This window comes from Aulonocara stuartgranti (assembly GCF_965226115.1).
Source record: "Aulonocara stuartgranti genome assembly, chromosome: 12".
In the NCBI taxonomy this organism is placed as follows: Eukaryota; Metazoa; Chordata; class Actinopteri; order Cichliformes; family Cichlidae; genus Aulonocara; species Aulonocara stuartgranti.
In genome coordinates, this window is record NC_138948.1 from 25,936,741 (window position 1) to 25,961,191 (window position 24,451).

The window sequence follows — 24,451 nt, forward strand, 5'->3', positions numbered from 1 at the left end:
TGCCTCATTTGGACATATATGAATAAAACTCAACCCTTTACTGGTGCTATGACACCAAAATATAATGGGGTCTTCCTTCACTTCTTCAGCCTTCAAAGTAACCAGCCTGGTAGTTTCTTAGAACTGTGACCGGGCCAAAGTATTAAACAATTCATTAGACACGGAGGCCATTTAACCTAACTACCAAGGTTTAAATGAATCATTCACCTCTTGCTGGACTAGATGCTCAGCTTGACTCTAATTTTTTATCTACATGTGGTAAATATGATACAATCCATGAGTTTTAAGTGCCACATCAGAAGCCAGGTTATTAATTTTTGCCAAAGCAAAATGAACAACACTGTGCCAAAAATTCAGATTTGACCCGCATCATGTAGCAGAGATATCTGACTCGTATCATCTGATAAATGAGCGGCCTTATCAAGTGTCCCTACAGCTAATTGCACTCTGCACTTGCTGGACACTGAACAGTCCTGTCAGTCAACCTGACATTTAAATCAATGACGTAACACCGTTAGCCAAAACTAACATTAATTGAACTTTAGTAACATGACAGTCTATATTTACACTTCTTTCATCTCAGTTTTGTGCAGATTTGATTTGATGAAGTTTTAGATCTGTACAATTTCCAGGTGGCTGCTGAGGAATAACTGTTGTTTCTACATTATTTATGACAACAGGCTAGCAAGCTCATAATGCGACAGACCTTCAGTGTCAGTCAAATCCACTTCTACTGATGCTCATGATCAATTCATGGCGAGTAAGCATTAAGTATTAATTCTGCAGTTATTTGAGATCCTGAGAATTGAGTAAGTCTCTATGCTTTGTTCTTTCACCGGCAGCCAAGGGGCTGTCAATCACAATATTTAGTGAAAGCTGACGCAACTTTGATAAGCAATAAAGAATCTGCATCCTCTCTGTACACCAAGACTCAGTCATAATCTGCCCCACACTCTATTTGTCCAGGTAATTTCAGTCCTCTGATGACCCCTGTTTCACCCTCCTTCTGGAGTTGTGTTTTGGCTCTGTCCCCCAGTGTCCCTCTCTTCTGGTGTCCCTCTCTTCAATGTGGCAGAAAACTGAGCCATGACAGGTTGCACATTACCGGATATCTCAACGTCAGGTGATTGCAATGGGCATCTTTTATTCACTAATAACAGAGAAGGAAGAAGTGAGGCATTGTGGTAGTATAAGCACTGATTTGATTCCTTGGAGGGTGTCCAGTTTTGGGTTTGAGAGCAAAGGTCAGTACGGTTGTCTCTCTAGCCCTGCCTGAGTTTTCACAGAAGACTCAACATGCTTCACAGAAACATGTGAAATTGTTGAGACCAAGCACAGGCAATGCTCAAGTGCCAAAAACTGCACTTCTTAAAGGAGCTACTTGAGACCAGCCTTTTAAACAAAGTCGGGCCCTGATAATGAGCAGCATTTCACTAGAAATAAGCATATGTACAGAAATGTTTACACAGGAAGTGGAAGCTCACTTCAGCTTCACTAAATGGACCTGCTGACTGTGTTTTTGGTATCAGTGCCTTTTGGAGCATTTAATTAAATGATCTATTCTATGATTGCTTTGGGTGATAGCCTGGACTTTGAGCTTGGGCAGTTCTTTACTTGTAGATGCTGCCGCAGAACCTGAACCCGGTTACATATACCTGTAATTGTGGAGAATTGTGCTTTGCAGAGACCTTTACAAAATGGTGAAACATTTCTTGATTTAAGTTTTATCCATATGTATCAAATCTAGGCTATCTATCTCTATCTGTCTGTCCGTCCAGTGGACAACCTCATGTTTAGCAGCATTCAGCTGTGTTAGTTTAAGGAATTCTTCCAGGCAGTTTTATCACAAACAACCTGTCAAAACACTGAATGAATTTGACCAATCAAAAATTGCTGCTTCCTGTTAATTTAAACTGAATTTATTTGCAGTTTTGTTTCACTTTAACAGAAGAAATGACAGCAGCTATCACCTTCTCTTATTATTCTACAGGGTGAACCATTTATATGGATACACCGAAATAAAATGTGAATGGTTGGTGATATTAAAGTCCTGTTTGTGGCACATTAGTATATGTGAGGGGGCAAACTCCTCACGATGGGTGGTGACCATGGTGGCCATTTAGAAGTCGGCCATCTTGGATGCAACTTTTGTTTTTTCAATAGGAAGAGGGCCATGTGACACATCAAACTTATTGGTAATATCACAAGAAAAACAATGCTGTGCTTGGTTTCAATGTAACTTTATTCTTTAATGAGTTATTTACAAGTTTCTCTTTGTTCACAGCCATTGACATGTCAAAGAGGTTAACACGTGAGGAGCGAATCGAAATCGTGTTGATATCTGGTGAACGCAGTAACCAGGTCATTGCAGCAGATTTCAATGCAAGACACCCTACGAGACCACCCATCTCCCATGCTACAGTTAGCAAACTTCTTGCTAAGTTTCGTGAAACTGGTTTAGTGTTGGATTTGCCAAAATGTGGATGCAAGAAAACTGTCACTAATGAAGAAACATCAGTGGCTGTCCTAGCTTCTTTCAGCAAGAGCCCACAGCATAGCACTCGCTAACCCACATTGGATCGATCCCTCCAAGACTGTTGGAATAACAGAAGTGATGGTTTGGTGTGGTATATGGGGTACAACGATAGTGGGTCCATTCTTCATCAATGGAAACCTCACGGCCACTGGATACTTGAAATTGCTACATGATGATGTGTTTCCCTCTTTATTCACTGAAGCTGGCACGTTCCCTGAGTTTTTCCAGCAAGATGGTGCAACCTGTCACGGCTGCCGAGGCGAGCCGTGTGGAGTTAGAAGAAGGACCCAAGATGCATGCAGTGGATGAGATGCCGTTGAGTTTATTTACAGAGGTGTAGTGGCAAACAGACAGTGGGGCATAACAAATAACTGAAAACACCTAAACTGGGAGAACTAAAAAATAACAGCCCTAGGAGCATACGACAAAGGGCAGAGAGGCAGACGACGAGCAGGACACCGAGTAACACAGACTGGCACGGAGGAACACAGACGAACCGGCAACAGGCAGAAGAACACACTGGGCTTAAATACACACACCAGTAATCAGGGGATGAGAGACAGGAGGGCAACACAGCTGGGAGGAATCTGAGCTGACGGGACAGGGGAAACGTAAACTGAGCACACTCACATATGACACAGACCTTCACAATAAAACATCACACGCAGGCTCGACATCGAGAGACAGACAGGAAATGACATAAGAAACTAAACCCGCATCTTAAACCCAGATAAACAGAAACATGGAACTCTAATAATAAACATCATAATCATCATCATAAACACAACAAGAGAACAAGAAAACAATCCCCGATGCAAACTAAAACCCAAACATAATAAAACTCAAAATACTGACCCAGAACCGTGACAGCACCACCTCATTATGGGTGCCAGGTCCGAGCATTCCTAGATGAACAGTTTCCTGGAAAGTGGATTGGTCGTCGTGGGCCAGTTGAATGGCCCCCAAGGTCTCCCGATCTGACCCCCTTAGACTTTTATCTTTGGGGTCATCTGAAGGCAATTGTCTATGGTGTGAATATATGAGATGTGCAGCACCTGAAACTACGGATACTGGATGCCTGTGCTGGCATTTCTCCTGCGGTGTTGCTATCAGTGTGTGAAGAGTGGGAGAAGAGGGTTGCATTGACAATCCAACACAATGGGCAGCACATTGAACACATTTTATAAGTGGCCAGAAACTTGTAAATAACCCATGAAAGAATGAAGTTACATTGAAACCAAGCACACCATTGTTTTTCTTGTGACATTACCAATAAGTTTGATGTGTCACATGGCCCTCTTCCTATTGAAAAAACAAAAGTTGCATCCAAGATGGCCGACTTCTAAATGGCCATCATGGTCACCACCCATCGTGAGGAGTTTGCCCCCTCACATATACTGATGTGCTACAAACAGGACTTTAATATCGCCAACCATTCCCATTTTATTACGGTGCATCCATATAAATGGTCCACCCTGTACTTTAACCTAAAAATCAGGACCCATTATTGAATCAACAGCTTGTGTCTTGCCTTTAAAGTAACATAACTGATTTTTACTCCACTAGTTTGCTCGTTCTACACCCTAGAAGACGTTGTGTATAGTATTTAAATACAGCGACTTGTTTCACTCAGGATTACTTAAGCTTTCATCCAACTTTAATGTGGCCCAACCTTTATTTCTGCATTTGCTTGGGTGTCTCCTAACGGGGTGGCAAGTAAGTGAAGGCGACCATCAGTTTTCCTTTTCAAAACGGTTTTGTTGCATTGCTAGATGTTGTATATGACAGTGACTCAAGATATTGGTCATTATCCAATTCAAATAAACTTGAGTGTTAAATCACCAAAAATTTATATCTTCTTATATCTCTCCCCTGTATAATATCAGTTAACATTTTGATAGACAAGTCCATTGTCTCTCAGATTCTCTCTGGCTCCTGATTATCATCTAAGGGCTGGGTTTCTTTGGCTGTTGTCATGGAGCCCAGCCTTTGAGCAGCACAAACAGAGGTGTGTGTGTGCGTGTGTGTGTGGTGTGTGTGTGTGCTTATGTGGTTATGTATACTGACTTTCTTTCTGTACCTTCACAGTGTACTGTGTCAGTGAACTGAGTGACTCATGGATGAAGATGAGACTGAGTCGGAAGTGAGTAGGGGACAAAAAGAATATATAAATAACTAAAAGATCAGAAGGATGCCTCCAAAAAGGAAAAACGATGCTATAATTCAGGCTGAAGATGGTGAGAAGATGTTTTAATGCTATTATAGGGAAAACTGACTCATTCATTCATTGCTATATTTATTTAAACATTTGAATCTAAATGGTTGTATTCATGCATCTGTTCAGTTGGGATGGAGGTGGATGCTACGTTGGACAGTGGGAGTGAAGGTAAGTCATATGGGACAATTTTTCTGTCTTTAGTTTAATTTAAAGAAAACGTTTTGAAAATGTTTATAGCTTTTAAGGCATTTTCGGCCCTTTTTGTCAGTTCTTATTGTTGATGGTTGTATTTGTTCAGGGACATGTTATTGCATTTTCAATATCAAACCTTGTGTAAAAAAATAATATATATTTGTATGTGTGTGTGTGTGTGTGTCTTAGATGAGACCAGAAGGAGAAGCAAAAACAGAAGAGCCAAAGCACAGCGTAAAACCAAACAGGTCAGTGATGATGAGGATGATGAAGAAGATGAAGATGAGGCACCGAGGAAAAGGGGACGAAGGAAGAGGACCAAGCCCCAAGACAGTGACCAAGACGATGAGGAAGACAAACGAAGGGTGAGACAGAAAGGAGCCAAAGCTCCCAGGAGGAAAGCTGCAAATGAGGAGCGTGATGAGGAGAGCGAAGAAGATCAGGGTAAAAGGAAGAAAGGAGGAAGAGCGCCTTCCAAACAGGAGAAAGAGGATCAGAATAAGGAGAAGAAGGGAAATGTTAAAGGCAAAGACGAGACAAATAAAGGCAGTGAGAAGGACAAGAAAAAGAAGAATGGAAAGCAGAGCAGGTGCAGTATTCTCTGAGAGCTGTATTTCACCTACGGTTTCGTCCATAAATATTTACAGATATAGGTGTTTTTTTTTTCTTGGCTCTGTAAATTACCACTATGAAATTTAATTCAAACAACTCAGATGCAGTTGAAGTGCAGACTTTCAGCCTTAATTCAGTGGGTTGTCCAAAATAAATTGCATAAAAATTTGAGGGACTAAAGCAATTTCTTTAAACACAATCCCTTCATTTCAGGGGCTCAAAAGTAATTGGACAAATTAAATAACTGAAAATAAAATGTTCATTTCTAATACTTGGTTGAAAACCTTTTGCTGACAATGATGGCATGAAGTCTTGAGCTCATGGACATCACCAGATGCTGTTTTATTTCCTTTTAAATGCTCTGTCAGGCCTTTAATGCAGCGGCTGTATGTTTTGGGTTATTGTCCATCTGTACTATCAAATGCCAATCAATTTGACCGCATTGCTGGGACGGGATTGCTGTTATCAAATTCAAAACGTGCTTCAAAATGGTACATCTTCACATTTACACATCTGTTGTCTTTGTTCCATTGTGAATAAAATATGTGTTTATGAGATTTGCTACTCAATGCATTGTGTTTTTATTTACATTTTACACAGAATCCCAGCTTTTTTGGAACTGGGGTTATTAAGTGAACACTGCACCGTGTGCAGTTAGATATAAATCTACTAATTAAAACCACCAGGAAAGCTTTTCTTGAGGTGATGAATCGTGTGAGAATTAGGCCTTCTCAAAGTCATTGCGAGTGACGGTTGCTTCCCTTTGGCAGCTCTCCAGCTTCTTCCTCTGAAGACGAGTCTGAAGACGAGTCTGATGAAGAGTCGATGTCAGAGGGAGAGATCGCTGCCCTGAAAGAACAAGTAGAAGAAAAGAAGAAGCTGATTGCTACATTAAGGAACAAACCTTGGCGGATGAAGAGGAGGCTCGTACTGCTAAAGTAAAAATGAAAACAAAAAACTGTGGCCAACTCTTAATCCTCTTCTTTGGCCTGCTTTTTGTTACAACCGTAACTTCTGTTCATTAAAGATGTTGTTCATTTTGAGTGCCTTTTTAAAATTGCTTATTACTCCATTTTTGCTGGTGCACATTTTCTTTTAATACCATGTGAAGTTGGACATTTATTATTAAATCTTGCTCACTGCTACTTTACCTCTTTGGTACTTCCACTCATCAATGCTCAACTATACAAACAGACAAAACTACTTTAAAAAAATGTGTTTTTAGACAGGGCAAAGCATGTTTGAGTCCTGCAACCTATGCAAATGTTTAGATCTAGGCTTTTATTCATCTACAGTGCATCTGGAAAGTATTCACAGCACTTCACTTGTTCCACATTGTTTTACAGCCTTATTCCAATATTCCAACATAATCTGTAAATGGAAGAAGTTTGGGACCACCAGGACTCTTCCTAGAGCTGACCGCATGGCCAATCTGAGTGATCGGGTAGAAGGGCCTTAGACAGGGAGGTGACTGAGAACCTGATGGTCATTTTGACAGAGTTCCAGTATTGTTCTGTGGAGAAAGGAGAACCTTTCACAAGGACATCCATTTCTGCAGCACACCACCAATCAGGCCCATGTGGCAGAATGGCCAGACAGAAGCCACCTGAATGCCAACTCGTTGGCCCGTCATGTCTGCATCATCATGCAGACACCTCTCATCACCTGGCCAATACCATTCCTACAGTGAAGCATGGTGGTGGCATCATCATGCTGTGGCGATGTTTTTCAGCAGCAGGAACTAGATGCTTTATGGACCTCAGACTGGTCTGGTTTATGTTCCAGCAAGACTGCGACCCTAAACGCACAGCCAGGATGACAAGAGTGGCTTTGTGACCGCTCTGTGAATGTCCTTGAGTGGCCAACTCTGAGCCCAGACTTGAAGCACAGTCATCTGAATATGGCTGTGCTCTCCATCCAATCTGATGGAAGGGTTCTGAAAAGAAGAATGGGAGAAACTGCCCAGAAATAGGTGTTTCAAGCTTGTAGCATCATAATCATAAAGACTTGAGGCTACAATCATTGCTAAAGTGTTGAGCAAAGTGTGAGAATACTTACAGTACATGTATGTGATTTTTGCAAGAATTTCGAGGAAAATTTTGTTTACTCAACATCACAATGGACATATTGAATGCAGAACAAAATGAACTTAATCCATTTTGGAACAAGGCTGTAACATGACAAAATGTGAAACAAGTGAAGTGGTCTGAACACTTTCTGGATGCACTGTATGGAAATTCTGCCCTTTGTGGAATTTGTATACATGACAACAGGGTCCTATAAAATCTCAGCACAAGCCAAGCTGGCTGTATCTCAGCCTGTTAGATATGTTAGAAGACAGCAAACTGTTCTGGCTTCCTAGCCAGGGGTAAGGCTTGTGTAAGTCAGTGTGTGTTTGTGAGGTAAGTATGTATGTTTGTTATGTATGTAGGCAAGTTTCTGGAAAGGGAACATGATAGCCGAGTTGCCTTAACTTTTCATGAGCTTGACACTGTTTAATGCATGTTGTTGTGGTGAGCTGACCTCCTGCTTGCTGTGTCTTCCTGCCAGTGCTCTTAACATATGCAGCGTGTCATCAATCAGTAAATCATTCCAAACCTGTTGTTTGTACATCCTGTTCACTAACTAAATAATTAATTCACTGAGTAGATCATGATTTTCAGTTGGATGTGGGCATGGATGGTATTTCATTGCTGAACATTTGTGTACTGCCTGAAACAGGGAGGCCCAGGAGTTTGTTGAAAAATTCGAAGGTGCTCTCGGGAAAGGAAAAGGCAAGAAGTTGTATGCGTTTAAAGTCATGATGACCAAGGTAATGTCCTCACTGTGCAAAATGCATTGATTTATAATTTGAGTAATATTGTTTAAGTTTGCTTCTCTGCACTCTCCCCTAGAAACTTATCAAGTTTAATCGGGACTTTGAGAACTTCAAAACAGCTTGTATACCCTGGGAGAGGAAGATAAAGGAAGTAGAAAGTTGGTACCACAAAACCAAATAATCACTAAGCTATAATCTTACATTTGCTAATAAGCTGTCCTCACAATTATGTATTTTCACCCCACCCCCTTCCCCCCAGGTCATTTTGGATCATCGGTGGCATCTTACTTCATTTTTCTGAGGTGGATGTATGGCCTGAACCTGATCCTGTTCGGGTTCATGTTTGGTCTGGTGGTGCTGCCAGAGGTAGGCTTTGTCTATATGTATGCTAGCAGCCAATAGCTAATGTGGCAAATGCTGAGCTCTCTCCATCCATCTCTCCATCCCTCTTCTCTGCATTTAGGTTCTCATGGGTCTCCCCTATGGCTCCATTCCCCGGAAAACTGTGCCACGATCTGAACAGGACACAGCCATGGACTTCTCAGTGCTCTTTGACTTTGGTGTGAGGATCCTAGCTTCATGCATCCCTTAATTCATTTTTTCCTCACACACGAGCTCTCTTTTTTCCCCAGACTGGCTAACAGTAGTTTTTGCCCTTATACCAAAGAAAAGAAAAATACATTTTTTTTTAAATTTCTAATACTTGTTTTTTTTTTTTTTTTTTTTACTTTTGATAATGTTTTGGTAAGATCTGGTGACTGTGGATGCCATAAGAGTTCAGTTAACTCAGTGTCAAGTTCAAGTAGCCAGCCTGAGTTTCTTGTTCTTAGATGAGGGGAGCATCACCTGCTGTTGTAGCTCACCTGCTTCAAGGTTTAAGATGTTTAGAGAGGCTTTCTGCATATCTTGGTTTTAGTTCCCTTTCTATCAGCTTAAAGGCTTCTTGCCATTCTCCTCTGACCTCTGGCATTGAAACAGCATTTTATCCCAGAAAATTACAGCTCACTGGATATTTTCTCTTTTTTGGACCATTCTCTATAAACTCTAGAGATGGTTGTGTAGGAAGGCACAAGTTGATCAGCAGTTTCTGAACTACTCAGACCGGCCTGCTGGCACCAACAAGAATTCCTGGATCACTTAAATCACTTTCTTCTGAATTCTGGTACTCAATTTGAACTTCATGGCAGCACAATGGTGGTTATGAGGATCAGCACCTCCAAATCTGAGGCCATGGTTCTCAGCCGGAAAAGGGTGGAGTGCCCACTCCGGGTCGGGGATGAGTTCCTGCCCCAAGTGGAGGAGTTCAAGTATCTCGGGGTCTTGTTCGCAAGTGATGGGAGAAGGGAGCCGGAGATCGACAGACGGATTGGGGCTGCAGCTGCAGTAATGCGGACGCCGCACCGGTCCGTCGTGGTGAAGAGGGAGCTGAGTGTAAAAGCGAAGCTCTCAATTTACCGGTCAATCTACGTCCCTACCCTCACCTATGGCCACGAGCTGTGGGTAGTGACCGAAAGAACGAGATCGCGGATACAGGCGGCAGAAATGAGCTTCCTCCGAAGGGTGGCTGGCCTCTCCCTTAGAGATAGGGTAAGAAGTTCGGCCATCCGGGAGGGGCTCAGAGTAGAGCCGCTGCTGCTCCACATCGAAAGGAGCCAGCTGAGGTGGTTCGGGCATCTGACAAGGATGCCCCCTGGGCGCCTCCTGGGTGAGGTGTTCCAGGTATGTCCCACCGGGAGGAGGCCCCGGGGCAGACCCAGGACACGCTGGAGAGATTATATCTCTCGGCTGGCCTGGGAACGCCTTGGTATTCCCCCGGATAAACTGGAGGAGGTGGCTGGGGAGAGGAAGGTCTGGGCCTCTTTGCTTAGGCTGCTGCCCCCGCGACCCGGCCCCGGATAAAGCAGATGAAAATGGATGGATGGATGGACAATGGTGCTTAGCACTGATACCTCAAGGCAAGAACAGTCATGAGTTTGACTACATCATCTGGGTGGGGTTGGGTTAATTAGTGCTTCTTAATTGCCCAAATGTGTAAGTCTGAATGGTTGTCTGTCGCTCTGTGTTAGCCCTGTGTCAGGGTGGCAGCTTGCTCAGGGTGTACCCTGCCTGTTGCCCTATTTTAGCTGGGATAGGCTCCAGCCCCCTGTGACCCTGATAAGCAGAAGAGAATGAACATTCGCATGTTAGCAATATAGATAGCAGCCTTTACACCCTCAGAGATGATAGCATGGCTGTTTCAGTCACCATTTTGATATTTTCTAATGTTATTTATACATTGGTGTGGTGAGAAACTTACCTTGAGTACAGACTGTATTTGCATGTATGCGTGACTATACCTTTCTGTTTCTCATCAACAGGGATACTGCAAGTACTCTATTTTGTTTTATGGCTACTACAACAACGAACGAAACATTGGCGTGCTGAAGTTCAGACTCCCTCTGTCATACCTGCTCACTGGTGTTGGAATATTTGGATACAGCCTAATGGTTGTCATTAGAATGTAGGCAAGACATATGCGGGCATTCAGATGAAAATCATGTAGAAGTTTTTTTTGTTTTTTTTTAGGGTTTCTTTATCATTTCTTTTTGTTTGTCTCTTCAGGATGGCTCGTAATGCAAATGAGGGAGGAGATGGGGGTGATGAAGGAGAGTTCACCTTCAGCTGGAAGATGTTCACCAGCTGGGACTACCTCATAGGAAACCCCGAAACTGCAGATAATAAGTACGCCTCCATAACCACCAGCTTTAAGGTTAGCGTGTGTGTGTGCATGTTGGAGGATTTTCAGAAGGAAGTTTTCATATGTGGTGTAAATAAAATAGGTCCATGTTGGGCATGTCATTCCTGCTGCCAGCAAACACATCCCACTTGTTAATTTGCCACTGATTTCTCCATCCCCTATAGTGTTACAGCGAAGAGAGAGGTGCGAGCATAATGTACTCCACGTCAACATTTTCATATGCTGAGCCCCAATTTAAGATGGTTAATCATAAAAATCTACTTAATAAGGAAAGTGGGGAAAACTGTCCTGGCGCCATTTGCAGGGAGATTTAAACTTCTGAAATGTGAAGGTGCTAAATTGTGTAACTTGAAACTGAAAGAGATCTTAAGTGCTTCTTTATTTGTAATGCAGGAGTCCATTGTAGATGAAAAGGAGAACCAGAAGGATGAAAACATCCATCTCCAACGTTTCCTCAGGATTCTGGCAAATATTATGATCCTGTGCTGTCTTGGTGGCAGTGGTTATCTCATCTACTTTGTGGTGAAACGTTCTCAGGATTTTGCTAAGATGGATCCAGCGTCTCTCACGTGGTTTCAAAAGAACGAGGCAGGTTTACACTGAGCACATGGTGTTCTTTTCCGACACAAGGAGCGATGAAAAGTTGGGATAGTTGAGGCTTGAAAAAATAAATGTTTACATTCTCTCTTGTCTTTTGTATCAGGTGGAGTTTGTGATGTCTCTATTGGGACTAGTGTGTCCTCCACTGTTTGAAACCATTGCAGAGTTGGAAGCTTATCATCCCCGTATTGCCCTTAAGTGGCAGCTGGGGAGAATTTTCGCCCTCTTCCTGGGAAATCTTTACACCTTCCTCTTTGCTCTCTTTGATGAAGTTAATGACAAGGTATGGCTGATGTGCCTTCATGCATTAGTTACAGTTGCATTTATACACTGATGTGAAAAGTAATGTACACTGCAGAAGTCTTGGTTTTTTTGCATATTTGTCACACATGTTTAGACACATTTATGAGGACAGAAAATTGACATGCCACTATACGTGTGTTGACCAACAGTCACTTGGGGACAAAATGTGCGTCCCCACAACGTTGAAGGCACTTTTGATGCTCGAAATGTGGTTTTAGTGTCAGGGTTACAATTAGGTCATGGTTAGGTTTAGGCTGAGGATTAAGGTTAGGCATTCATTTATTGATGATGACGGTTAGGGTAAGCGGCTAGGGAAAGCATTATGTCAATTAGATATCCTTGCTAAGATATGAAAATGAGTGTGTGTGTTTGTGTGTATGTGTGTGAAATATTGCCCCCTAAACCTCATAGCCGGTTATGCAGGTTTTGTTTTCCTCAGTCAGATCCTGGCTACTGTTCCTGTGTTTGTGCTAAATTAAGCGACAGTGGTATCGGACCTTTAACTCACATCTTAAGCAGAAAATAAACAGTCCTTCCCAAATTCCCAATAATCAGTTATTTTTTAAAACCTGGAAACTACATTTATGTGTGTATGAAATATGCTACATGAACACTGACACCTTAATTTTTCTTTGATGCATTAAATGTTTTTCAGCTGGAAACGGAGCAGGAGCTCAAGAATGCCACTGAATGGGCTATACATGAGTACAATGCCAACTACAGCTCCTACTACAACACGACGGATGTGCCTCCACTGGTCGTGAATCCTGCAGATGCTGTCAGAGGACCTTGTTGGGAGACTGCAGTGGGAATAGTTAGTAGAAGCTTTATGTATAACAGTGCTGAGGGAAACACATTACAAAGTACTGCATTACTGTAATTACACTAAATTGTCTGTAACACAATAATCACATCACAGTTACTCATAGAATCACCGGTCACAATTTGTGTTGCACAAGTTCATTAATAACCTGCATAGTTAAAAAAATAAATCTCCAAACTGGTCTATTTATCTATGCTAGTGCAGTGATCAGTGCAACATTGTTTCAATTTGGTAGGGGTCATAGACTCTACATATGTTCTGCCCATGATGCTGACTAATTTCATTACATGTAAATGTTCCATGTAATCTTGTTACATAGGTACATTATAAAATGTGAATTTTCTGATCAAACAAAACTTATTTGATTGGTATATATTTAGTTCATACCAAGCATATTCCCTTAAAAATTAAGTATTTGAATAAATAAACATTTGATTTTAAGTATTTGGGGACAACATCACAATTCTTTCTTTTCTTTATGTCTTTACTTTTACCTTGCAGGAATTTGTGAAACTTATCGTATCAGACATGCAGGTAACCTTTTTGACTATCTTGATCGGTGACTTTGCGCGAGCTATCATTGTTCGCTTCCTCAACTACTGCTGGTGCTGGGACCTGGAGGCCGGATTCGTGAGTACTCCTAATTGTGTGTCAGTGGGTCACAGTGTCCCGTGCCCTTAACATATGTCCATCTTAGTTTGTTTGACTGAAATAATGTCGTGCTCATCAGCAATGTTTGCAGGGAACAGGCCTCAGCAGGCCTCAAAACTGATTGTTGCTCAGTTGCCGTTAACACAATTAAAATAAATAAATAAATAAAACGTTTAAGTCTGCACTTGCACCACTTGTCTCAAGTCCTGCATGGGAATTTAAGGTGATTGTGTCAGTTTAAGTAGTGGTTATGTCATTATCATTCAGGTATTACTGAACACATGAACAGAGGAGGAGGTGCAGACTTTCTGCTTTAATTCAAGGGTTTACCACCGCAGTTCGTAATGCATCTACATCAACCTGATACTTTGCAATGACATCTGGCAAGACAGGTGATCCTGAACATAGAATGAAACAGGACACTAATGAGAACTTAATTACAGAGTGAAAGAGAGAGAGAGCAACAAATGCAAAGTGTATTGACCTGCTGTTTATTAATTCAGGAGTACATGCAAATCATGTTGTTTGTGTGTTTATTCCAGCCATCATATGCAGAGTTTGACATCAGTGGGAATGTGCTGGGGCTTATCTTCAATCAAGGAATGATATGGTGAATTACTCCATCGATGATTTTATTTTCTGACTCCTTTCTGCTTCACTGGAGATTCTCTAATGAGATGAATAGCTCACTAATAAGCTTCCCTCTGCTGAAACACAGCTCACGTTTCTTTGATCCGCCTATCATTAATGCAGCAATCACAAAATCTCTAATAACACTAATTACACTATTCAGTGGCTGATTAGTTTGAAATTGCATCGTGATCTTTTTCCTTTTTGAACAGTGTTGCTTAATATGTTGTTTTTCTTAGGATGGGAGCATTTTACGCTCCAGGTCTGGTGGGTCTGAATGTGCTGCGTCTCCTGACGTCGATGTACTTCCAGTGCTGGGCAGTGATGGCCTGTAATGTTCCTCACGAGCGAGTTTTCAAGGCATCGAGGTCCAACAACTTCTACATGGGCCTGCTGCTCCTCGTGCTCTTCCTTAGCTTGCTTCCTGTCGTTTACACGATAATGACCCTGCCCCCGTCCTTCGACTGTGGTCCATTCAGGTCAGTATGAGGTTAAAATAAGAGATCTAAGGTGGTGCATGAATATCTTTTTTCTTTTTCTGCAGATTTACATTTTTTATTCGGTTAATAATCTGCATGAACAAGCTTATTCAGATTCACTAGATGATCATTAACATAATTATTAGAGTCAACTTAAAGAATGAACATAATAAAATTTTTTAATCTGCAGCGTCTTGGCAGGTTTCTCAAGCATACTTCTGCATGCACATGTTTTTTTTGTTTTTGTGTTTTTTTAAATCCAAGGGTTAGTAACAATAATGATAACAGCAACAATATCCCCCCAGTGGTCAGGACAGGATGTACGATGTGGTTATGGAGACTATAACACAGGATTTACCAGCTTTCATAGGGACCATTTTTACATATGCCACCAATCCTGGACTCATCATGCCTGCCGTCCTCCTCATGGTGTAAGTATAATTTAAATAATAAGTCAAACATGGCTTCTGTACCTGCTAAATGAAGATACATTTTTACATTTTGTGTGTTTTTAAGCGTGCATGATAAATGTAAGAAAACAAATGAAACCTTTTGTGCACTGCTAATATATTTAAGGTTGCCTACACAATCTTATTATTTATTTAGAAAAACAAATTGTGTGCATTTCAGTTGTCTCTATCTTAGTGAATACTGATAATGTGGTGATGTTACCCTTACACTGTCTTTTTTGACACTACCACACAGTGGCAGCAAAAGTCAGCCTTTCTTGGAGGAGTACAGTGAAAATGTGGGCCGTGATAATCGGAGGGTAGTCTTGGTTGGTCTCTATGGAATGTGTTTGTCAGATACTCACCCAGATTAGGATCTGAAGAATTCAGAGAGTAGAGAGATTTTAAGGTGTCCATCTGTTCCTGATTTTGTGGTGTGGCGGATCACATTGTCCTAACTGAGTGGCACTGATTTTGAGGAATTCACTTTAGCCCCACATCACAACAAGAGTCCCCTCAAGGTGCTTTATATTGGAAGGTAAAAACCCTACGATAATACAGAGAAAATCCCAACAATCAGATGACCCCTTATGAACAGGCAATGGACAGGAAAAACTCCCTTATAACAGGAAGAAACCTTGGGCAGAACCAGACTTAATGAGGGGCGGCCATCTGCCGCAACCGACTGGGGATGAGGGCAGGGAAAGAGGACAAAAGCAGTACCAGTGGCATCTATAGTTGTGGTGAAGATGTGGTCAAGTAAGCAAACACATTTTACAGTTAACAAACAATCTCTTTTCTTAATAAATTTAATTACTGTGGTCAGCTGGCAGGTCTAGTTTCTGTACAGGTGCTCCTAAAGAAAGGACCAGCTTTAATCCTCCATTTAAATTTAAATCCACAAATAAAACATGTGTGCTGTCCTGTGGATTTTTTTTTGTTAGTCTTTATCCTTGTTATGGCTCTTAATGGGGAAAACGAATGCTTGTGAATATTTTTGTGGTAGTTGCCGTACAAACATCTCTGTCATCTCTTCTCACAAGCAACAAGTTTCCCTGCAGACAAACCCAACCTAGCTTTCTTGCTTTTTACACCTGGCTCAGTATTTTGAATTTTCCATTCTTCCATTTGTTTTTGTGGCCTACCCCGTGGCAGGTGGCTACAGTGGATACTTTTTGTGCTGTCTTTCTCATATGCATGTAGCTGGCCTGAGCCCTGGAGTGGTATATCTAAGCAGGCAGCTTAAGTTTCAGGAGGCTATTCATTACCTGCTTTTCAGTGTAGTGGCATTTTATTTGCTCACCCTAAGCTTTCTGGCAAGAAAACCAGTGTTTGCGAACAGTGTTTTGTTTCCACTCTGACATTATCACATTACGTTTGGGTAGATAACAAAGAGCAGATAAGCTACCTGTGCAGCTTATGAATTTAACAACAGTTCTTTTACACTTGTAACTGATGAGGCGAAGTAACACACGTCATGGCACCCAGACAAAATATAAATTTGCCTAAAATTTCCATGATCAGTGCATGTACATAAACACAGAACAAAATGACAGAACAATATGATCTAGCACTGTGTGCAAAGCCTGACTGTAATCTAATCCATCTGCAGTGGCACAGTAAAAGACTTATACTGTGTAACAGGTTGGCCATCTACTACCTTAACACAGTGTCAAAGGGATACCAACAGGCAAACCTGGACCTTAAAAAGAAGATGAAAATGGTCAGTATGAATTTCTCTTAATTTCCCATATTTAAGCAAAAGTTCAAGATTAGATTCAAATCAAATGACTGTCGGGTTTGTTGGTCATCACTTCAGGCCCGAGACGAGGAGAAGAACCGCAGGAACAACAAGGACAGCACTAATCAAGTAATGAAAGACTTGGAGGACCTTCTGCCAAATAAATCTCTAATACCGCCTCCCACTGAGGAAGAGCCGCCTCATGGTACACTCATATACAGGCTTCAGCTGCATATACTGTAGGATAATTAACACCCCACTGACCTGACCACATTTTCCAACTCTCAATCTGTCTTTTTAGATATTGTAATTGAGAAGGGAAGCAAGTCTACCAAAATGAAGCCAGGATCAGCGGGGAAAGGGGTCAACCTGCAAAAGGAGGTGTCACTGGCTGCCACAAACCCCAGAGGGCCAGTAGCCCATCCTCCTCGGGCACGGGGAGGGCCTCCTGGACATCTCAGGGGCCCTCTACCTGGGCCTGGCAGAGGGAGAGGTCGGGGCGCTCCTCCGAGGACATAAGAAGCATGATTCACAGTTACAGATATCTGCTAGGATGGCTCCAGCTGCATATGGAGGAGGAATCAATTTGGGGTTTACTGCAATGATGCAAATGAACACAAATTTCATAACATCATTTCTTATTGGAATTTTATTATATGAATGAAAAGCATTCAATTAGTATTTTCAACATGGTAGATGAGACATCAGTCATACCTAACACTGGAAAAAGTCTGTAGTTACTGCAGCGACTCAGTTAAAAGATACAGAAATGGTGTGTTATCTGTGTCAGTAGTATTACAACTGCAAAAATGTCAACAAACTCTATGTCTCAGCAACTTCTACCAAGGACTCGGCTTTTTTTCCTGTTTACTACAGTGGAATCAGTCTACAGTTTACTGCTTATCTATACAGACGACTGATTTCATGTGGAAATCCCTGTACATAGTTTTTAAAGTGACTTTCTAATTTTTTGCATGACATCTATTAAAATGTTCTATTTATGAAAAATTGCCATTTACGGTGTAACTAAACTATCAAACACACGAGAAGCAAAACTTCAAAGAACAATCTGTTTACAAACCTGTACACTAGAGGACCACCATAGATAAAAGTCATGTAACCCTGGCGGTATATGACAAAAATAAAGAAAGTCTGTGCAGAAAATGGAATAAATATTCACAAAGTGGCTACAAAACATGCAGGTGCAGCATGATCTAATGATCTGACTCTGGCTGATGGTTTAAACAGGAGAAATGTAGACTGGCAGTATCATGAGCTCTTCTGTGATATTCTGATTGTGACTGCCTTGATTTCAGTGTACTCCTGCAGTGCATATTCCCCCCTGAAATAAGAAAAACAAGCACTACTGATTAAAAAGAGAAAGAGTTTACTAGTCAAGTTGCAGTGCATTGTTACAAAGTCTCAAAGCAACGATTACGTAGTTGTTTGATGGACATTAATGCAGCAAATGTAAAGGTTAATTTCCTTAGATTTCAAAATGGCAACACTCACAGTTCTCTCCCATTCCCAGACATCTTGAAGCCACCAAATGGACACTGAATACTCATGGCATTGTAGCAGTTCACCCTAGAATTAAAGCAGCATTAGTTTCACCTTATTCCTTAAAAACAGGCATACAATAGTAGTAGCTGCACTATTCCAAAGTCTAATGGGACTTTAAGAGAGGCTTCAGTTATCATGCTCTGTGCAAAGGATGTGATCCATACCAGACCATGCCGGCTTGCAGAGCAGAGGAGACTGTAAGGGCTTTGTTGATGTCATTAGTGAAGACTCCTGCTGCCAACCCGTATTGTGTGGCATTGGCTCTCTCGATGACTTCACTTATGCTGCGGAAACACATAATCTGCTGCACCGGGCCAAATATCTGCAAGAGGATGGTAGAGAAATCTTACAAAAGCAAAAAAATGAGCAGTAGAATTAGACTACGTATTTTAATATGTGCTCCACCGTTGGGGGTGTGAGTACCTCTTCTTTAGCGATACGCATATGGTCTCTGACATTTGAGAACACGGTGGGTTGGATGAAAAGTCCCTGCTGACCCCCTGGAGAGCCACCGCACTCCAGAGTTGCACCTTCTCTCTTCCCGCTTTCTATTAGCTCCATTATCTTATTAAACTGCTTCTGGTTGATCTGAGGAAAAAATAAACAAAGCTCATATTATTCTGACCTGTCTGACTTGTTAGTTGGTGTAACAGTATTCAGGCCACAGTATACCTGTGGTCCCTGGTCCACGCCTGGCAAGAGTGGGTTTCCCAGGACTTTGGATCTGGCTTTCTCTACACTGCGGCGGACAAATTCCTCGTAGATTGGTTCCTCTACAAACACCCTGGATCCTGCCAGACAGCACTGGCCCTGATTGAAGAACAGACCACTGTGTGCCTGCTCCACTGCGTACTCTACTGCAAGACATATACACAGAAAAGCCACCTTTAACTGCTGGTAGTTGGCAGATTTCTTTTTAACAACAGATGCCCTTTGTGACACGACCCCAAAGGGATTCTTCTACTCCCAGGTTCAAACGAGGGATCATTCACTTGTTAGGGAAAACCACTACAGTAAGATAATACTACTACAAGATATATCATATAAAGATATCAAATCTAAAAGAAAGATTTATACACCACAAGTGTGACTTAATATGGTGCTGCACTTTATTTGTTCAATTCAGAAATGGTTAGACATGGTAAAGGTATAAAAGAATATGACATTTAAAGAGAGAAATGTGACGTAATCAAGTGAAAAAAGGTCCCACTCACAGTCACAGTCTGCAAAGACAATATTAGGATTTTTTCCACCAAGTTCCAGTGTGACTCTCTTCAGGTTGCTTTCACCTGCAGCCTTCTGGATGAGTTTTCCAACCTGGTAACCAGTGACAACCATGTGAGCTGCATGGTTACAGTAAAGGAGTTCATTTGTACATGAGTGAAATGCACAAAACCAGAAGAGAGCAAGCTGTTCACACAGACACACTGTGCTGAGATTTATACTAACAGCAGTAGATCCGGTAAAGGCTACTTTGTCTATATCCATGTGGTGAGAAATGGCACAGCCTGCTGTCTGACCATAACCAGGCAACACATTAACCACTCCAGGAGGAAACCCAGCCTGAACACAGAGAGTTGAAAAGAGAGCCACTCAGTCATCTTCTTTCAGTAAGAAATGGACTTGCGCCAGTTTTTGCACTTATATAATTGCATAAGATTGTTGTGGGTGATTAGTAATTTGAATCTAACTACCTCTTTGATGAGTGCAGCCATATGCAGAGCTGATAAAGGGGTCTGTTCAGCTGGCTTGATGACTACAGTGTTCCCACAGCACAGAGCAGGAGCAATCTTCCACACGAACATCATCAGTGGGAAGTTCCACTGAATGCCAAAGTGCAAACTCAATTTTCAGTTTTCGCTTCATAAGACTTTTTGGCTTAAAAGATTTATGTGATAATGAATGTGACACAATCAGAACCAATCAACAAATTATCTCAGGTTCAGCTAAAAAACAGGTTAAAATTTTTTTCACCACATTCAGGACCATTACTTTACTCACAGCTGGCTGAATGTAAACACTGAAAAAACACAAAAACTTGGTAACATAACAGTTGAATGTTTGCCATCCTTTAGTGTTTATTTCACTTACAGGAATGATCTGACCACATACTCCAATGGGCTCATGCCGTGTGTAGGTAAAATATTCTCCATCTAAAAAAGAAAAAAAGAAAAAACACACACAGTTCATTTATTATAGCACTGAATGCATCCAGTTTTTGTTGTGCTGATGGTTTTAAATATGGAAACACGTGTAACCTCTGATCTAAATAAAAAAAAATGAATTTAACTCACCTACGGGGATGGTTTTTCCGTGAATCTTGTCTGCCCAGCCGCTGTAATATCTCAAGGTCTTGATTGTAGCCATCAGATCTACAAAATATGCCACGAGGAAAACTTTGCCACAGTTTAGAGCTTCTAGTGTCTGGAAAACAAGAAAAAAAGCACACAGCGTCATTATAATCCAGTCGTGATGTTTTGTGGAGCAACATTTACTGATGATTTACTTCAGGTACGTGTATGTGTGTTTCTCACCGCTAGCAAGAGCCGGTCTCGCTCCACCAAGTCAGCAAGTCTGTTAAGTAAATGGCCTCGGTCTGAGGCATCCATGGATCTCCACGGTGATCCCATCTGGAAAGCAGCTCTGGCACTCCTCACTGCCTTGTCTACATCGTCCTGTTATTAGCACAAGTTAAGGAGGTTTCCACCACAATCACGCCAGATCAAGTTTATGTGTTTACTTGAAAAATTTGCTTTAAGGAGATTCCCAATCTACACAGCATACAACACGTTAGACGTTGTACAAAAAAGTGCTCACAATGTAAGTCATAATAATGCTCCATAAACATTCAAAAGTTTTTTTTGTAAAGCTCATCTAACTTACTAGCGACGTGTAAAATACTCACTGAGTCGGCCTCCTCCACTTCACACAGCAGCTTCTCGGTGGTGGGATTATACACAGGAATCTTTCTGCCACTGCATGACTCATGCCACTCGTTACCGATGAACACCTGATGGTGAAAGATAGAGACAAAGATTGTGTGATATATCCCCCTCACTCTTTGACTTTACAGTGATAAGCACACAGTGTGGGGTATCATCTCTGAATGCTGTTCCAGGTAATTACTGCATCCTAACTGATAAAGGACTGGTAAATATTTCCTATATTCAAATTATTTCATCTTATAAATATGCTTTGCTTCTTGGCTTGCAGCTTACCTTAGTGTAAACAATTTGGGGGTTTGCAATTGGAGTGGGCAGTGCATTTGTCTCCAATCCATCTGCATTCTGGGAATTGTGGTCCTGGTGGTTGAACCCATTTCCAGACTGATGTTCATAACCATTGGCTGGCTGGGAGCTCAGGCTGTAATTTTTTCTTTCTGAAAAAACAAAAAACAGAAATGGAACACAATGTTGTTCAAGTCTCTTTGTCTGATTAGGTGTGTGAATACACAGATACATACACACACACACACGTGATTGCGAAAGCTAACATTTGGGTCACTGAGTGAGGATAGTAACCCTGTGCACACGATGCTATCCCAACCCAGTGGAGTAAATAGAAACTGTGCCAAATTAGTTATTGGCATTGTCAGCTTTTTTAAACCGGATGGTCAAGGGTCATGACCACGCACTGACATGGTTTGCTAGCTCAGAAGAATGGACTAGACCTTAATTAAACTGAGAGAATCTGAGAACATCAAGTGCTGTGCCAGGGCAAAATATGAGCAGAGGTGCATTTCACTGTAATTGCTGAAAAACCTGATCATGCATGGGCTCATATGGAAGAAACAAGTTTAATTAAGGCATTGTGGATTTCTGTGTCAGATAAAAGACAGTTTGAATATGTTACTATATCACTTGTATAATTTTGTAGAGAAGCCAGACAATAGATTATGTATACATAACTATGTGTCAATATAGCACTTACAGACTTTTAAATCTGGCAAATTAAGCCTATTACTTTTGAACATTTATGTCTGTCACAATAATAAAAATAATGATAATAATTATTTTTATTTTTATTATTATAAAAGCACTTTTATCTGGTCTTTCAACAAACATTAGAAAATGGTTGTGGAATTACATTACGTAAACATAAAAAATTGTTCTACCTGTGGGTGATGCTGATGCAGTTCCCCCCGACTGGTGTATTCCCACTCCGATCACAGGCATGTTGCAGCTGCTCTCTCCTTCCTCTCGGTGTCAGCTGACCGGAGAGTCTCCGAGCTTCTTTATATACTTTCAGCTCTCAGCGTCAGAAAGCAGAAATGCGCAGGATTGCGCGCTGTCACAGAAGGATTTCTCCTGGGTCATTTGAGGGTCTGCCTGCACGTGCAAATAACCATTAAGATGGACCCAATCCCAGTTTACCTCATGTGTCCCGGGAGGCGGCAAGCTCACTAATCATCTGACGTGACAATGGAAGTACAGTATGGTTAGACACATTTTTAATTATTAGCCATTTTTGCAATCAGCGGGAATTTATCAACTTGACAGTGTTTAAATAATTCTTCTACTTCACTATTTTTATTCCTTCACTACAATTTGAATCCTGCAGATTTACTATTACTGCTTATTAATATTTTACTCAGAAAGCTTCTAGTACACTGGCAATAAATAATAAATAAATAATTAGCACCATCTATATCAGAATACTGATTGGTGGTAATATAAAGGGACTCTGTGGATAATTTTAACACCCCTGAGTTACATTTTTCTGCTAAGCTAAGATTATTAGATGTTATCTTACCTTGTTAAATCTTTGTTAAATCTTTCTGTGCATAAATCTTCCATTTCAAAATCGCCTTAAGTTAAGCACACTTCTAAACATTTACCAAGATAATTTTACAATACAATAAACTTTTTAGATGTTGAAGAGGAAGAACCAAGCCCGAAAATCTTGAAAATCTTGAATTTGCCATCATTTTTACTTCTGTCTTCTATGAATCAGTTCAGCCCAGTTGCCTGGTTAGACCCACCTCCAAGTCAACAAGCATAATTGGGAAGATGTTTGCTTTGATAAGGGGCCTCCTGCTGCTTCACTGTCTCCCAGGAACAATGTGATCACATAATTTTGTCTGGTGTGCCCATTTTCTGTCTCGATATACACACATCCTTTTGAGAATTATCCCCTTTGACAACACAACCTGATTTAACCCTCATTAAACAAAGAGAAGATTTGTAGAGCTGCATCTAGGGAGTGTTGAAAACATAGTGAAAACCATCCTCCCATACTAATGCGTTCACCTCTTATTTGTCACACACTTGACTTGAAGCCTTTTTCTATGAAAGAGTTTGGACTGGAACTACAGCACACTATAAATAAGTAACCTAGATTCTTTGGGTCTACTTATCTCCAAAGGGTTTGTTCCTCATTAGGGAAGCACATAGTCAATGTTGATCAACACATACTCGATCCTAGTGTCAGGTGGGGTCTGCGTAGGTTAGCTATACATTGAGCATGTACACAAACTCATTCAGACGTTTTGAATGGAGTATTAAATCTGTAACTCTGGCCTTGTTTTAATGTTCGAACATATGGAGCACAATTGCTTCATAGAAATTCTACCATCCAGAGAGTCAGTGTGTGTCTGCCAGAGTTAAGGACAAAACTGGACTGCCTCTGTCTACATAGGATGTGGACCACCAGGTCAAAGGAGCTGTCGGTCGGCCTCTGAACTTGACCTAAATTGACAGTTTGATAGAGGGCAAGAAAAAAGAAAGGGAATAAAAAATGGAAAGTAGGAGATGGTGAAAGAACTGGAGACAGTGCAATCATGCATGGGGTGGCTGTAGCTCAGGTGGCAGAGCAGGTCAGCCACTAATCAGAAGGTCGGTGGTTCGATCCCAGGCTGCCTCCTGGCTGCATGCTAAATATCCTTGGGCAAAATACTAACTCCATGTTTGCCTACTGGTGGTGGTCATAGGGCCCGGTGGCACCAGTGTCTGGCAGCCTCTCCTCTGTCAGTGAGCCCCAGGGCACCTGTGGCTACAATGTAGCTTGCCATTGCCAGTGTGTGAATGGGGAATGACTGAATGTAGTGTAAAGTGCTTTGGGGTCCTTAGGGACTGAGTACAGCGCTATACAAATGCAGGC

At 41.4% G+C, this 24,451-nt stretch overlaps 2 protein-coding genes across 4 annotated transcripts; one reads left to right on the forward strand and one right to left on the reverse strand.

Annotated features, from left to right (window-relative positions):
• Positions 1-4,669: 4,669 nt before the first annotated feature.
• tmc2b (transmembrane channel-like 2b) lies at positions 4,670-17,308 on the forward strand (the record flags this gene model as incomplete). The annotated part of the gene is made up of 20 exons (XM_082555984.1): positions 4,670-4,773; positions 4,881-4,922; positions 5,136-5,535; positions 6,329-6,496; positions 8,280-8,370; positions 8,453-8,534; positions 8,636-8,742; positions 8,840-8,938; positions 10,734-10,876; positions 10,978-11,125; positions 11,507-11,701; positions 11,817-11,996; positions 12,672-12,830; positions 13,341-13,469; positions 14,033-14,100; positions 14,360-14,599; positions 14,905-15,030; positions 16,693-16,771; positions 16,868-16,994; positions 17,091-17,308. Exons 1-20 carry the CDS (start codon positions 4,728-4,730, stop codon positions 17,306-17,308), a joined length of 2,847 nt encoding a protein of 948 aa, XP_082412110.1. The 5' UTR covers positions 4,670-4,727.
• Positions 17,309-17,423: 115 nt separating this feature from the next.
• On the reverse strand, positions 17,424-23,230 carry LOC309718179 (aldehyde dehydrogenase 1A1-like). 3 transcript variants are annotated; one of them, XM_082553205.1, is made up of 15 exons: positions 23,105-23,230; positions 22,467-22,680; positions 21,571-21,731; positions 21,258-21,362; positions 20,887-21,027; positions 20,647-20,776; positions 20,444-20,505; positions 20,047-20,175; positions 19,802-19,915; positions 19,567-19,669; positions 19,025-19,209; positions 18,776-18,940; positions 18,517-18,674; positions 18,302-18,376; positions 17,424-18,131 (listed from the first exon to the last, which is right to left on the reverse strand). In XM_082553205.1, exons 2-15 carry the CDS (start codon positions 22,525-22,527, stop codon positions 18,059-18,061), a joined length of 1,662 nt encoding a protein of 553 aa, XP_082409331.1. In that variant the 5' UTR covers positions 22,528-22,680; positions 23,105-23,230; the 3' UTR covers positions 17,424-18,058. The 3 variants fall into 3 exon arrangements, with proteins under 3 accessions (XP_082409331.1, XP_082409332.1, XP_082409333.1); XM_082553206.1 differs by lacking the exon at positions 23,105-23,230 and having other exon boundaries at positions 22,467-22,721; XM_082553207.1 differs by lacking the exons at positions 19,802-19,915; positions 20,047-20,175.
• Between the last annotated feature and the right edge of the window lie 1,221 nt (positions 23,231-24,451).